We start from the raw sequence: 14,250 nt of genomic DNA, 5'->3' as shown, positions 1-14,250 counted from the left end.
GAGCCTCCTCCACAGATCAACAATGAGTGCATCGAGAAGGCCCTAACCCAACTCAAGGGGGCAGTCATGAAAGTTGGCTATCTTCTAAAATGTTTGTTCTTATTTTCTTTGGCCTTGTTTTACTAGTCAAAATATGATGATGTATTGTCATGTATCAAAAATGAATCATAAAAAAAATTTAAGAACTTGCAAAGAAAAATGCACGCGAACAGGATGCAGCCGGGATGCGTCCACGCATTGGAAGCACGGCCACCGCATTCCAGTACACGCCCGAACACGACCCCAAATCCCTACCCAAACGGATAGAATTCGGACAAAACAGCGTCCGTTTGGGATCGCACGATGAAGTTGGCCTTATATCCTTTAGGACAAGGGTGACCAAGGTCGAGCCATTCTTTTGCCGGCAGTCACAGTATTCCAATCCCAAGACCGGGTGGCCAGCACCGCGCGCCGTAGACATGTGGACCCCACGCGTCCATGAGGCGCCGCCGCCGGCCACCATCGACGCCGGACGCCGGGGCCAGCCAGATCCGCCAAGCATCGCATCGAGCCGCCCCCACGGCCCATGTTCCGTGGGACGTCTGATACCCGAGCCGGCGTGCGTACGGAGCCCGACACCACCCATCCGTGTCGAGCCACACGGGGGAATAAGATTTATACCAAGATGAAGATTAACAACGATTCACGACATGCTTTCCGTGTCTCGGTCCATGGTCAGCCCAGCCAGCGCCGCTGCATGCGTCCCGCCCGCCCCCGTATCCCCCCTTTCTTTCTTTTTCCGCGTCACGTGCCCCCAGACCCAGGGCCAAAGCAAACAAAGCTGTGCTCCCTCCCCCCACGCCACCGCCGTTTCCCACGCCAATCGCTCAAACTTTCGTCCCTCCGCCTGGTCCCCTCCCCGCGGCTGGCTTGGCCGGCCCAACCAACCGAAAGAAACGGTCGCTCTGACCTCTGACCCTCTCTCTCTCTCGCCGCGCAGCGGGGGGAAAAGGCCGACGAGGGAAAGGGAGCTCGCTCGTCAGCTGGTTTGTGCGCTGCTGCAGCGTCGGGCCCCGCGCGCTGCTCCTCCGAGACAGAGACGCGCTCGCCCTCCCATGCGTCGCGCTCGGCGCGCCTCTTTCTCCCCGCACCCAACAAAAATGGAATGCCGCACCGGGGCGGGGCTATTAATCGCGCCCGCCGAGGAAAAGGCCGGCGAAAATAAATGAGCACTGCTGCTGCTACCACCAGGATTGGCAGCGGCAGCTGGCACTGGCATTGCATCGCCTAGCTAGCTAGCGCGCACTAGGGAGCGAGCGAGCTCCCTCTGTTCCTCGCCTCGGCCAGCCATGGCGGCGACGTCGCTCCTGCGCCTCTGTGCCGCCGCCGCGCTTGCGCTGCTCCTGCTCGTCGGAGCGGCGCCTCTGACAGGTCAGTCCGTCGCCTGCCCGGCTGTCTTGGCCCTTTCCAAACAGCTCTACATTGCCTTGTTCACTCTTCTCAGAATTTGTTTCTTGTTACTACTGTTTCATCGAGGGTTTTCTTGCCAGACTCCTTTCCCCCTTCTCTTTTTTCTACAAATCCGTCCTCGATCTTGATAAGTTCGCAGATTTTGCGGCCATCTGCAACGATTCGATACATAAATCTCCGTGTATTCCCGATTCATACGAGGGGAAAAAATCATGCGGGGAACCAGAATCTCGAGCTGTTGCCACTTAGAGTACCATTCACCGCCGCAGTTGGATTTGTTCCCATTTTTCAGCCATATCATACGCAGAGGATGTGGCCCTAGTAGAATCTTGCGTAGTGGTCGGTCAAGAAAATACTCGGGGAAAAGGGGCCCTGCATACTGTTCGATTGCCATCTAATCAAAGGGTCCGGATCATTCGTATCCTGCTTTATTAGGCATGCAGAGAGTATAAATTAATTAGTTCCTGTAACCACGGTCGGTAGCCTTTAATCACTAGTCAATACCGATTCCTAGTGTTTAAAGAATTTGTTAAAGTATTGAGTTGCATGCAGCTGCTTGAGCCGGGAGATCTCTACCTCGACACCCGGCTAGCACAATATATACAAATAAGAGGAAAAATCATCTAGGGAACCAGAATCTCGAGCTATTGTCACCACCGCAGTTACATGGCTGTCGGGAAATTTCAATCTTAATTAAATAACTGTGAGCTACTTCTCCCCATTTTTCAGTCACAGGAAATGTGGATAATTACATGGTTGTCGAAATTTAATTCTGTAAAAGAGAAATGTTTTTTATATCATGCAAAGACCAATGTGGCGTGTGCATATTATAGGATAGTTACAGAGTTCTTCCTCAATTTTCATTCAGCAAAGATTGGCTGCATGTAATTTGTTCTAATAGCAAGTAAATCTTGATCCGTATTGTGCTACTTTTCATACAGAGTTTTTTCGCTATTTTTATTTAGACTGGAACTTGATGTGAACAAGGGGGTGTATTGAAATGCATGTATATTAACTTGAGGTTCTGCGTATGCTTGCCTATCTCTATGCAGAAGCTTACGACCCTCTTGATCCAACCGGGAACATCACAATCAAATGGGATATCACTCAGTGGACTGCAGATGGCTATGTTGTAAGTTACCCCAACTTCTAGTACAGTAATTCAGAGTTCTGATTGAAGTTCATGCAGAAGTCGGACGCAAGTACTCCTTTTTGTAAAACTCTTCTTTGTAGTTCGACATTGCATCCTATAAAACTTCAGTTCCAATGTGTGCAATTTCTTTTTTCCTAATTGCATTTGACACAATGCAGAACAGATTCGCTGCACATCACTCGCAAAAAAAAAAGATTCGCTGCACATCACTTGGCTTCAACATTTATCTTCTTATTAAGACCTGTTACATTTTTATTGAGAAGGGAATTTTATTGACTCTAAATGCGGCATTAAGAACCGTTACATAATTGTGAAACATACAACCTCCACCACGTATTATTCTGCTGTTGATGTTCTGTACAATCTGCATTTCACAGGCTGTTGTTTCCATAAACAATTACCAGAAGTACCGTCATATCCAAGCACCTGGGTGGCATCTTGGGTGGGCTTGGACAAAGAAGGAGGTCATCTGGGGAATGATGGGTGCACAGACAATAGAGCAAGGGGATTGCTCTCAATTTAAAGGCAATATACCACACTGCTGCAGGAGAGACCCAACAACAGTTGACTTGCTTCCTGGTGCGCCTAACGGCATGCAGGTGGGAAATTGTTGCAAAGGAGGAGTTCTTAACTCATGGGTGCAAGATCCAGTCAATGCAGTGGCATCGTTTCAGATCACTGTTGGCCGATCCGGAACGACAAATAGGACAGTGAAAGCACCGAAAAACTTCACCCTCAAGGCCCCAGGTCCAGGGTATACCTGTGGAGCAGCCCAGAAAGTAAAACCTCCCACTAAGTTCATTTCGCTCGATGGAAGGAGAACAACTCAAGCGCATGGTATGTCGTTTCCGAATTCCTCTTTTCTGTTTAGTTGCTATTACGACAGAATCAAATTTCTTGGGCTTACCACAGGTCAACAGTGCATATGTTGATCACTGACTAACGAAAATGTTCTCTTCTTTCAGTGACTTGGGATGTGATATGCACATATTCACAGTTTGTTGCTCAAAGAGGTCCTGCTTGTTGTGTTGCACTATCATCGTTTTACAACGAAACGATAGTTGACTGCCCAAAGTGCTCATGTGGCTGCCAGAACAACATAACCAACCCTGGGAGCTGCGTTGAGTAAGTATTATCTCTTCAGGAGGCAGATACTTTTTGCACTCCCTGAAACTATTTCTAAATGTGTTTGCTACTTTGATAGGGTTAATTCGCCTTACTTGGCTTCAGTGGTGAATGGACCTGGCAAGGGCAGCTCGACCCCCCTAGTGCGATGCTCACCCCATATGTGCCCAATCAAGGTGCACTGGCATGTTAAGGCCAACTACAGGGACTACTGGAGGGTGAAGATCACCATTTCAAACTGGAACTACCGGATGAACTACTCCCAGTGGAACCTGGTTGTTCAACACCCAAATTTCGACAATGTCACGACAATTTTCAGCTTCAACTACAAAGCATTGAACCCCTATGGAGTAATAAGTGAGTATTGCTTTATCCCTCCATAACTAAAATGTGTAGCATGTACTAAGCTATTAACCGGCGTTTCGATGCAGATGATACCGCGATGCTGTGGGGTCTCAAGTACTACAATGACCTGCTCATGGTGGCTGGGCCAGACGGCAACGTGCAATCCGAGCTTCTGTTCAGGAAGGACCCGTCGACCTTCACTTTCGAGAAGGGCTGGGGTTTCCCAAGACGCATATACTTCAACGGTGAGAGCTGCGTCATGCCTCAGCCAGATTTGTACCCATGGCTGCCAAGCTCCTCCCCGAGACTGACGAAGACGGCATTTCTGGCCCTGGCCATCGTCGCTTGCGCGACGGTGGCGTTCTTGTACAATCATCTAGTGTTGGATAAATACTGCGGGAAGTCATGAGTCATGACCCATTGAGCGCTGACGTCTTGAGTTTGTTGCAAGTTTAGGTAGGGATGTTGCATCAAAAGCTGACTGGGGGTGTGTTGTCCTGACCCATTGGCCATTGAGCACTACTGACATCTTGTGTTTCTTGCAAGTTTGAATCCATTCAGATTTCGGGTTCTTGCAAGTTTAAGCTTGTTCACATTTAAGTTGCTTATTCTCAGATATAAATAAGTTTGAATCCATGTTTGCCCGGGGGCGGCACCGGCGAAGCAGCCTTGGAAGAGGCGATGCGGCTTGTCTTCAACTGGGCTTGCCGGAGAAGGGAAGCTGTGGACGGGGTGTTGCTGCTCGGCTGACAGAGTGTTGTGGATCTGGCGCCTGGCTCCGAATCCGCGGGTAGTGGCCTTATAGCTGGCCAAACGGGCCTTTTTTCCGGGCCGGCCCATGAGCACGCGTGCTCGGCAATAAAGGGCTTGGCCTGGTACATGACTAAGCGGGCCGTGTGTGGCCCATGGCACGACGGCGCAGATGTGTGAGGCCTGTGGCTGGCACGACATGGCCCGTTTATTGTTTTCTGGATTTTTTTCTGACTTTTTTTATCAAGTTATTGACCCAAAAACAGTCCAAAAGGCCGAAAGCACATGGGCTAACCAGCCTACGTGTCGTGCCAGGCCCGGGCTGGGCCATTGTCCACCTTGGCCTCTAAAACAGGGTCACGGGAACATGCGAGGGTTTCGCTAGGGTTGCAACCGCCGTCGCCGCCGCCCCAACGAAGTTTTTGATCCCCTCGCCTCCGGCTGCCATCCTGGCTCTCGGAGGTGGGGGCCTCACATCTTCAAAAGTCCTATGTCTTTCATCATCACCTAGTGATTTTCGTATTTTGTGAGAATAAATTTACTCTCGTTCTTCTAGCGATGCCAGGAAATTAGAGAGTTTTCTGTCCTCGTAGATCCGATTATTCGGACCTGATGAGTTTATGTTGGTGTCAAAAAAAAATTGTTGGTTTGATTCTTTATGGAGTTGAAATATTTCATCGACACAACGGTGAAGATATTATGATCTGACAGTCTGCACTTCTAGGGGATTATCCCCGTCCCAAATACATTCATCCATGAAGTCTTTCCATCTTTTTGGATGGACGACTCAAGGTGCTTTCAAAACTCATTGTTGGTAATGTTCGTGTAGGTGAAAGAGTGACAACATCGTTGCTCTAATCCAATTGCAGCCTCTTTATCAAAGTCTTTAGAGTGTTTTTTCCAACAGAGATTGATACAACGAAGAAGGTGTTTCCAAAAAAAATCATTATAATTCTTAGTCATAAGAGTTACTTTATATTTTCTTAGATCTTAAATCCAAATCAGTGTATCTGTGGTTGTTATGAGTATGATATGAATAAAATTACAGGGTTTCTCAAAGAAGAAACAAGAAACTATGTCCAGTTGAAACCGCATTATAGTTTGAGGTTTCAAAAAAATCTAAAAAAATACAATATATTTCCTTAACACAGTACAATCGTAGATGCTTACAAACACACACATGCATTCAAAAAATATAATATGTTAAGAGTGTGATGTTATATTAGCATGTGAAATTTCAAGTTAAAACACATATTCTTTACGATGTAAAAACAAAATCAAAATTGAATCGTGACAGAAAACATCATTATTCATTGCTGATTTTATTGACCGTGTTTTGATCGTTTCATTTTATTTTTCTTGGCATAGCAAATATGACCAAGTGATTTTATAGTAGAGGCATATCCTGAATGTGCTTGATAGATCCCATTTTTTCATGAAAATAAGTCTTGTATAACTTTGCTCTTTGCAGATGTGTTGGTCATATGCATCCTAATTATGCAGAGGTCGGATAAGTGCTCATTGTGTTTGTGTCCCTTGATGCTTCATTTTCGATAAAATCCATCCTTTGTCGAAAAAAAACCTTGCCCGCTTCATTTTCAATTAAATCCACCCTCGGCCTTTCATCACATCCGCTGCGTGTGGCTGGACCTTTGGATCATCAAATATTACAAAGATTATAAAGTGAAACGTCGTGTGCAAAGCAATTCCGTTGTAAATATTGGGTCGTGAAACAAACACGCCCACGCTCACCCATCTCGCTTACCATTCGCTTATCTTCAGCTTCAGCCACGCGAATTCTCAATATTCCTTTCTATTTCTCATCAAACGAATGACATCTTCTTCCGATTTCTCACCCAAGGTGTGAATTTTTTGCAAAAACATAATGAATGTCCACAGCATTTTACTCCACATTTACAATTGGAAAATTTAAAGCCAAAACATGACTGCACATATTCCATACAGGAATTTTTTTAATACAGCCTAAATAGACACTATTTTTTTCAAAACGGACACTCACAGTTTGATCTATTTGTACACAACAAATGAGGATACTTTTGCTCAGTTCTGCAAGTGGATAAGCTATAGCATGGTAAACATCAATGATTTTTTTTTTGCCCAAGAAGATAAGCATTTACATATTCTCAGGCACCAAGAGTCAAAGCACCAAACCGTCGACAATGCAATGCAAGCAGCACGAATTTGTTGATACAGGAGGGTTATGAGCAAAACATACAATGTTTGATATTGGTAAATTAAGCTAGTTCTGAATATTAAGGCATGCAGTTTGAACCGAGTTAAGGACTGATGGTAATTTCTATCAACAGGCAAAAATACGCGTGTAGATGCGAGCAGAACACGCGACCTTTCTGAGGTGATTCTACAACAAGGTGGGTTTCTGAATGCGAGAAAAAGAAAAACCAAGTGAGTCTTGTTGCCGCTAGTACTGCCCCTGTTCTGGGGAAGGTCAAGCAGATCCATCCCCCCTGTCCATTCTTTGTGAATCTGAAACTCAAACGATGTTGGGCATAAGTTATAGGTGAAGGAACGGTTGTGACAAACAACGTCTGTGATGCTGAAATAGCTTATAGCCAGATAAAGTACCTATGGCATGCAAAGAATATAGGAAGCCATCATCTTCTCCTTGGAGCAGCAATTGGCGCCCTTTGTGCTGGAGCTTGACCCTGCCCTCCAGCTTGCTCCTCGGGTATGTTTGCTGCTGCTGTGACGGCGTTCATGACAATGAGACCAAGAGGAATGATGTACATCCACTGCAAAGCAGGAAGCAGCAGTCAGATTCAAGGAAAAGGATACGACAACATTTCAAGTCATGCAGGCACCAGCGAAAAAAATCGAAAATATACACGTGATATTTATTACTGTACTCACATATTTAGCCCAGAAAGATTTCTCAGGTGGTTTCATCACTTCACCGAGTCCACTCTCAGTTTCTATCAATTGCTCTACAAATGATGGAGTTCTGCAAGCGCACAACTTAGTTAGAACTAGGAACCAGGTGTCATTCGAGATAGGATAGGTTTGAGACTGTTCTTTGGCAATAGGTTTGTTGCTGGAAAAGGTCACTAAGATAAATGTGAACTGCCACCTCTCTGGTGCTCTGCATATTATTTTTGTCTTAACCTCGATAAAGCAGAGATTTACCTTGGTGCTTGGTCAGCAGTCTTCAGAATAGTGTATGAATTGAATGTCCATTTTGATGGCTGGAACAAGAATTTCAGCATTGTAAATAGAAGCATTGTCTTTCATCAGCAGACACACACGGTATACTTAACGGGTGAAACATCAACATGAATCCTTCTGTGATGTTATTTTACCATAATTGCGGGAGTTTAATCTAGGCAGTATAACTCTTGAAGTTTATATGTTTATAGTATGTGCGTGCATTTTGCTGGTACGGTACAGTTAAAAGCTTATAGGTTATTTCTATCAATTATTTACCACATGCAACTCCATAAACAAGGTTTCAAGCAAGACAACTTACTACTTCCATTGGCCGGGGATATTGGCATCCACCAACGGAACCATAATTAACAGCCAAAATATTTACACCGTCCTGCAAATGACACAGCAAAGCCTAATGTGAGCCAAATACCAAAGAGACATTCATCTATAGAAAGTGAATATTCCTTCAAACATTTCATCCTGTGAAAGACAGTATTATTCTACTGCACTACCGATTTATCACATAAAAAAATATACCATTAAAGGTTTCATGCTACGTGCTAGGTACATGTGATGGTTTCTAGCAAATAAGCAACAGCCAACAAAGCCATCTGTCATTCTAAATATGAAACATGGGAACTTCCAATTTGGACGTGGAGTTCTGCCAAGGAAGAACATATGTAACATAATAAAACCAGGACGAAAGTTGCTTACTTCAGAGCTAAAAAATACTCAGGTTAACCAACCCTACTGAATATGCATTCCTAGTGCCACATGATTAAACTGTACAATGTTACAGGTTGATTTGTGGTGGTGCAAAGGTGGGGGTTGTACAGGAAAATGTGCCTTTGTACGGGATCGGAAAGGGTAGGTAGCTTGATAACTCATGCTCACCCTCCATGCACAAGTGGCAAAGAGGTTCTGACATACGGCTTCATTAGGTAAGGAAATTCTTAGATTGATGCTGAAAATTACATTAAGGCTCCTTCTAAAAACAGGTAGTTATAACTAGAAGGGCTCCTAAAACAGGTAGTTATAACTAGAAGTTAACATACAAGGGGCTGCTTCTAAAGATAGGCAGTCATATACTCATATCCAAAAGGGAACAGAAACTGCTAGCTGATTGTAATAACTAAAATGTACTCCCTCTGTACAGTAATGTAAGACGTTTTTGCAGAACGTCTTAGATTAGTGTACATAGGCAGTATCAGGAAAGGAACCTTAACCTCAAGGAACACCAATAGATATTTCTAAATACGTATACTGAAGGAATACTTAACCATCTCTAACACAATCTCTAATTTAAGACGTTTTTGCAGTTCAAATTGAACTGCAAAAAAGTCTTATATTAGTGTACAGAGGTAGTATCAGGAAAGGATAAATAGCATCCTTGAGCTCAAGGAACACCAATAGATATTTCTAAATACGTATACTGAAGGGATACCTACCCATCTCTAACACAATCTCCTAACGAAAATTGAACTAAACCATCACTGGTGTGCTATCCTAGCTGCCATTTTCCGTGGATCGGCAGCAAAGATAGATGGGGCTATAGGAAAGGTCCACGACAATCAAACAGCATCCCACCCTATTTTGTTAGTTATACAGAAAATGTAATTATGAACCGACGAAAATGCTGACAGTATTTTTAAGATGTATCAATTATACACAATGAAGTAAGCTCTACAGGAGAAGATACAAGTAGCAGTTAAGAAATCGAGAGAATTACCATGTGGATGACAATATGTTCATCCAAGCTGTCACGTGGAATGCATCTCTGAACATCGAAAAAATACACAGTTCAGCGACTGAAAACACAACTCTAGAATCACAATAATTCCTAACATAAAACATTTCATATCTGCAATTTATGCTTCTTTCATAAGCTTGAAAGTGGCCATTGCTTCATGGGAATTTCAAATCAGTATAGTTGTTGATTCTGTTGTAATAAACCTCATTCACAATAATATTGGAGTAATATCTGGTGAATCTATCTTACGATCCAGCAAGCCATAATGATAGGTTGGAGAGAAACAACATGAAGTTAGTCAACTACTCAACTTACCGCTTTGATTGAGGAATAAATATAATCGTTTCTTGTAGGATCCAACACATTAGACGGTAGCCTTATTGTGTAAAAACTATCTTCTTCCAGTAATTTCTGCAATGATAAAATTAAAATGCAGAAGCACCAGATAAGTTGGTATATAGAAAAATAATGAAATCAGGAAATAATGGAGAAAAGAAAGAACCTTAAATGCATTCTTTTCATCCTCAGTCAACTCATTCCTCGTAAATCGGAGCTTAGTGAGAGTCTGGTTCAGAAAATGAGTGGAGTCAATTAAGATAAAATTCTCCTCGCTTTAGTATAAATAGTTAAAGAAAGAACATATAGGAAACTAACATATGGTTAACTTTACTACTTGAGGGCAGCGTTGACATGGGTGATTATTCAATGAGACAACTAGTTACATAGAATACAAGCAAACAAAGCCAAGAATAATTCTGAAGCAAAAATAAATTCCTTCCTATGACTTCTAATCTAGACACCCTACGGGAGCATGCAGAAGTCAGCAAGGTACAGCAGCATGTCATGCTCAGCAAGACGCGTGGCCAGGGAGGCGCGAGGCGGCACGGACAACGAGGGGGGCAGTAGGGAGAGGGAGTGGAAGAGGGCGGCAAGGAGGACGCAGAAGCGCGGGAGAAAGCAGGTCAGAGGAGCGAGAGGTGGCGGTGGCGAGCACCGGGTCCACCTCACCATTTTCCTCCTCGACCGAGCACCGCCACAAGGCCATGGTGTAATCCCGCCAGGTGCCTCGCTGCAGCACTGCGACTGATATGTGACTCCAGTTCTGCTCAGGTGTTTTGCTGAAAAAATAACTAGTGTACAAATGAGGGGTGTCTTTTCAGGTGTCATTTAACACTCTGCTGGAAAAACGGATGGAAATGTCACACTAGGAACAAAATTCACACCTGGTGTCAAAAGAATACCAAACAGGGAAGCACATTTTTAACAGGGCCACATAAGGAATTATTTCCATATATTACCCTTGCGAAGCTAGCATATCTAGGCAAGAGAATACTAGCTGTCGGCCATGGGTTATCTAGGCAAATCCCTTCTTTGGATATTTTGCCAAGAGAAACCAATGACCAATAGATCATGTGCTAACTGGCACTTGCTCTATTCTGAAAAGAATAGACTGACGTTTGCTCTTGAGGAAATGCCAATTCTGCTCTCATCCCTTGTGACCAAACTGTATCTCTTTGCCTAGCAAAGCCAGATTTGATTGTGCTAACAATCAAACACCCAATGCTTCGTCACGCAAGGCGAGAATACGCACCCTTTGTTGCTTGCAGTTCTGTCACCCCACCTCGTAGTTGTTCTCTATGTGGCAATATGCGAGTAAGCAATGTAGAATGACTCCATATTCTTGCAAAGGATGTGGCAACTGATTTCTGTGACCACACAGAGTATGTCATGCCACTGTTGGGCAACAACAATGAAATGGTAAAGCTCATAATCATTTATCAACCTTATCAGCACTACCTACTTTGCTAAACGAACCAAACAACAAAACTGAACCCTCCTACACACGTCAAACAAATAGCAGATGATCTGGAAGAACAAACTAACCAGATCCGATCTATAGTTCACCTTCCCTAACAATTCGGACCACACAATTCACAGTATCTCCAAACCAAACAGCTAGAAACTACTGACGGGGGCACGAAATCAACCAAATCTACCCCCTGGCAAGGTCCAATCACTAGCTGCCCATAGATCACGGGATCAGGAAGTAGAGAAAACAGATCAGCAAGCAACGAGAGCTACGACGACGAGATCGGGCAACCAAATCGGGAACGAAGCTACCGATAGGGTGCGAAGCAAACCTGGGAGCCGTGGGCCGAGGACTTGAGGCGGGCGGAGAAGGACCCGGCGGGGCCGAACCCTAGGCCGGCTCCGAGGTCGTGCTCGAGGGTGAACTGGACGGTGTTGGACTCGGAGGCGCCAGCCGCCTGCGTCGCGTCCGCGGATCGGCGGCGGGAGGACACTACCGGCGGCGTCGAGGGCGGCCGGAGCGAGGGGGTGGAGGAGGCCCGGGTGCCCTCGAACTCGTCGTCGTCGTGGAGGAGCAGCTCGTCCGACTGGAAGGCGGCGGCGAGGGAGAGGAAGTGGGAGAGGAGGAGGAGGAGGGGCGGGAGCATGAGGAGGGAGCGACGCCGCGCGGCCATGGCTTTGGGTGAAGGGCTTGGACTCTGGAGGAGATCGGTGCCAGCGCCGGCCGAGGTGATGTATGCGGAGAGACGGTGATTCTCTCCTCTCTTTTTTTTTCCGCTGATGAAGAAGTTTTCTTTTTTTGACAGCTTTATTTTAGAACATTTTGAGTAGGGCTGGGCAAAAACTGGTAGCTCGCTCTATAGTTGGGCTCGTTAAACATATAGCTTGCTTTTTAATGAACAGATGCAATCATCAATTTAAGCTTGTTAAGCCAAACAATAATCCTACATTTACGTAAAGAACTACATGATATTACGTAAACTACCTAATCTAAACATCTCTGCCTCCTGATTTTAATGAGGGTGGGCTCCTTCCTCACTCCCTCTCCAATCCTGACTTGCCACGTTTGCTATTACGTAAAATACATAAAAAAACAGTTACGTAGATGTAGCATTGCTCTAAGCCAAATGAGTTTCATGAATAGCTCGTTAAACTCGTTAGTAACAACACAACATATCTTTTTTTATTTTATGTGACAAAAAATTTCATAGTACCTCGACCCATTGATTCAATCGAGTCGACATAGGAGGCAACAAAATAGTGTGATTTTCTTTTGTAGTCATCATCTTTCTTCATAACCATGCCTACACACTCATCGTATAAATGTAACACATCATAATCTGTTAACAAGCGATCTATTAACGAGCGCTCGCGAGCGCTCACAAGCTTAACGAGCGTTAAATGAACCGAGCTGAGCAGGGCTTTCTACTTGTTAAGCTTAACTAGCCTTAACAAGCACGAGCTTAACGAGCTGAACAGTGCGTTAATCCATCCCTAATTTTGAGATGCCTTTTTTTCTCAGGGGTAATTATGAAACGGCCAGAGAAGAAGGTTTTGATACAATATGATGGACTTTGCTGAGATACGAACTGGACTAATCATGGGCCGGGCATTATGACCAAAACACGAATAAATTTTTGGGAGGAATGATTTTGATAGTTGGGCCGGCCTAGGCCTGTTGTGGTTCTCAAATTATTAAAATAAGTTTATGTCTATTAAAATAATTTAAAAATACGTACAAATCATGGTCACAAACATGTGCTACAAAGTTTCAAAGACATAGCCGCCTCGAAGAAAAAAGTTTGAAAAATATGGATTGTACAATAATGCAACTAAGTAACATGGAAATTAATGATATTGAACACTATAAAACATTAATATGTTCTTTATTGAAAGGATAGTAAGCACTTTGGTGTGAGGATAACTTTTCTTAGGGGAGGTGCGAGTATAACTAAGGTTCTTCTTTGTAGCTTCGGGAGGAGAGGGTTGGACTTGGAGGACATTGGTGACACCGGTCGAGGTGATGTATGCGGAGAGACGGTGTTTTCTTCCATAAATAATTTTTTGATACAGCTGAAGAAGATTTTTTTTAAAAGGGAAATGCCTCCTCAGGTGTTATTTTATTGATCAGATGAACCAATTACATTTCTAATTGTTACATCAAACGCACAACTAGAGAAGGACGGCGATAAGTGTCACACGTGTGGACGTTAGGAGGTCTGTCCACACACCTACGTGTGGGCCAAACAAGTAATGCCCACACACCTCATTTTTTCCCTCTGGATCCCTCTCACACGCGTGCGTGTGGGTGAAATAGATAACGCCCACACGCCCCGTACGTCAGGCCTCATACCTCGTTGTCCCGCACGCCCCGCGTGACAGTCACCGTGCGTCCCACAGTTGCCATGGTCTAGACCCTCGTCCATGTTCGTTTAACTGTAGTTGCCATGTCGCTGAACTTCGGTTGTCATGTCGGACAACTACAGTTGCCATGGTTGCTCAACTGCAGTTGTCATGTATGGTCTGGTCTACTGCAGTTGCCATGATTTCAAAACTTTAGGAGTTGCCACCCACTGACACTAGGCAGTTGCCGTGTAGCACTACAAAAAGGCATGGCAAAAAAACATGTTCGGGTAAAAAAGAGAGTTGCCATGTACCATACAAAAACACATGGCAACTTGGGTAA

General features: G+C 44.5%; 2 protein-coding genes across 2 annotated transcripts; one reads left to right on the top strand and one right to left on the bottom strand.

Moving 5' to 3' along the window:
• Window positions 1–864: 864 nt before the first annotated feature.
• Window positions 865–4,708, top strand: LOC125553555 (COBRA-like protein 2). The gene is made up of 6 exons (XM_048717326.1): window positions 865–1,410; window positions 2,502–2,581; window positions 2,980–3,439; window positions 3,568–3,727; window positions 3,807–4,084; window positions 4,159–4,708. Exons 1-6 carry the CDS (start codon window positions 1,329–1,331, stop codon window positions 4,479–4,481), a joined length of 1,383 nt encoding a protein of 460 aa, XP_048573283.1. The 5' UTR covers window positions 865–1,328; the 3' UTR covers window positions 4,482–4,708.
• A 2,272-nt stretch (window positions 4,709–6,980) lies between these two features.
• LOC125550695 (ER membrane protein complex subunit 10-like) lies at window positions 6,981–12,341 on the bottom strand. Its single transcript, XM_048713762.1, has 9 exons — window positions 11,897–12,341; window positions 10,258–10,320; window positions 10,071–10,166; window positions 9,735–9,782; window positions 8,325–8,396; window positions 7,985–8,043; window positions 7,712–7,802; window positions 7,427–7,593; window positions 6,981–7,327 (listed from the first exon to the last, which is right to left on the bottom strand). The coding sequence occupies exons 1-8, from the start codon at window positions 12,236–12,238 to the stop codon at window positions 7,456–7,458; spliced, it is 909 nt and encodes a 302-aa protein (XP_048569719.1). The 5' UTR covers window positions 12,239–12,341; the 3' UTR covers window positions 6,981–7,327; window positions 7,427–7,455.
• Between the last annotated feature and the right edge of the window lie 1,909 nt (window positions 12,342–14,250).

The sequence above is a fragment of the Triticum urartu genome, chromosome 4 (assembly GCF_003073215.2).
Source record: "Triticum urartu cultivar G1812 chromosome 4, Tu2.1, whole genome shotgun sequence".
NCBI lineage: Eukaryota > Viridiplantae > Streptophyta > Magnoliopsida > Poales > Poaceae > Triticum > Triticum urartu.
The sequence above is the reverse complement of the archived record's forward strand: the minus strand, read 5'-3'. Positions and strand labels throughout refer to the sequence as shown.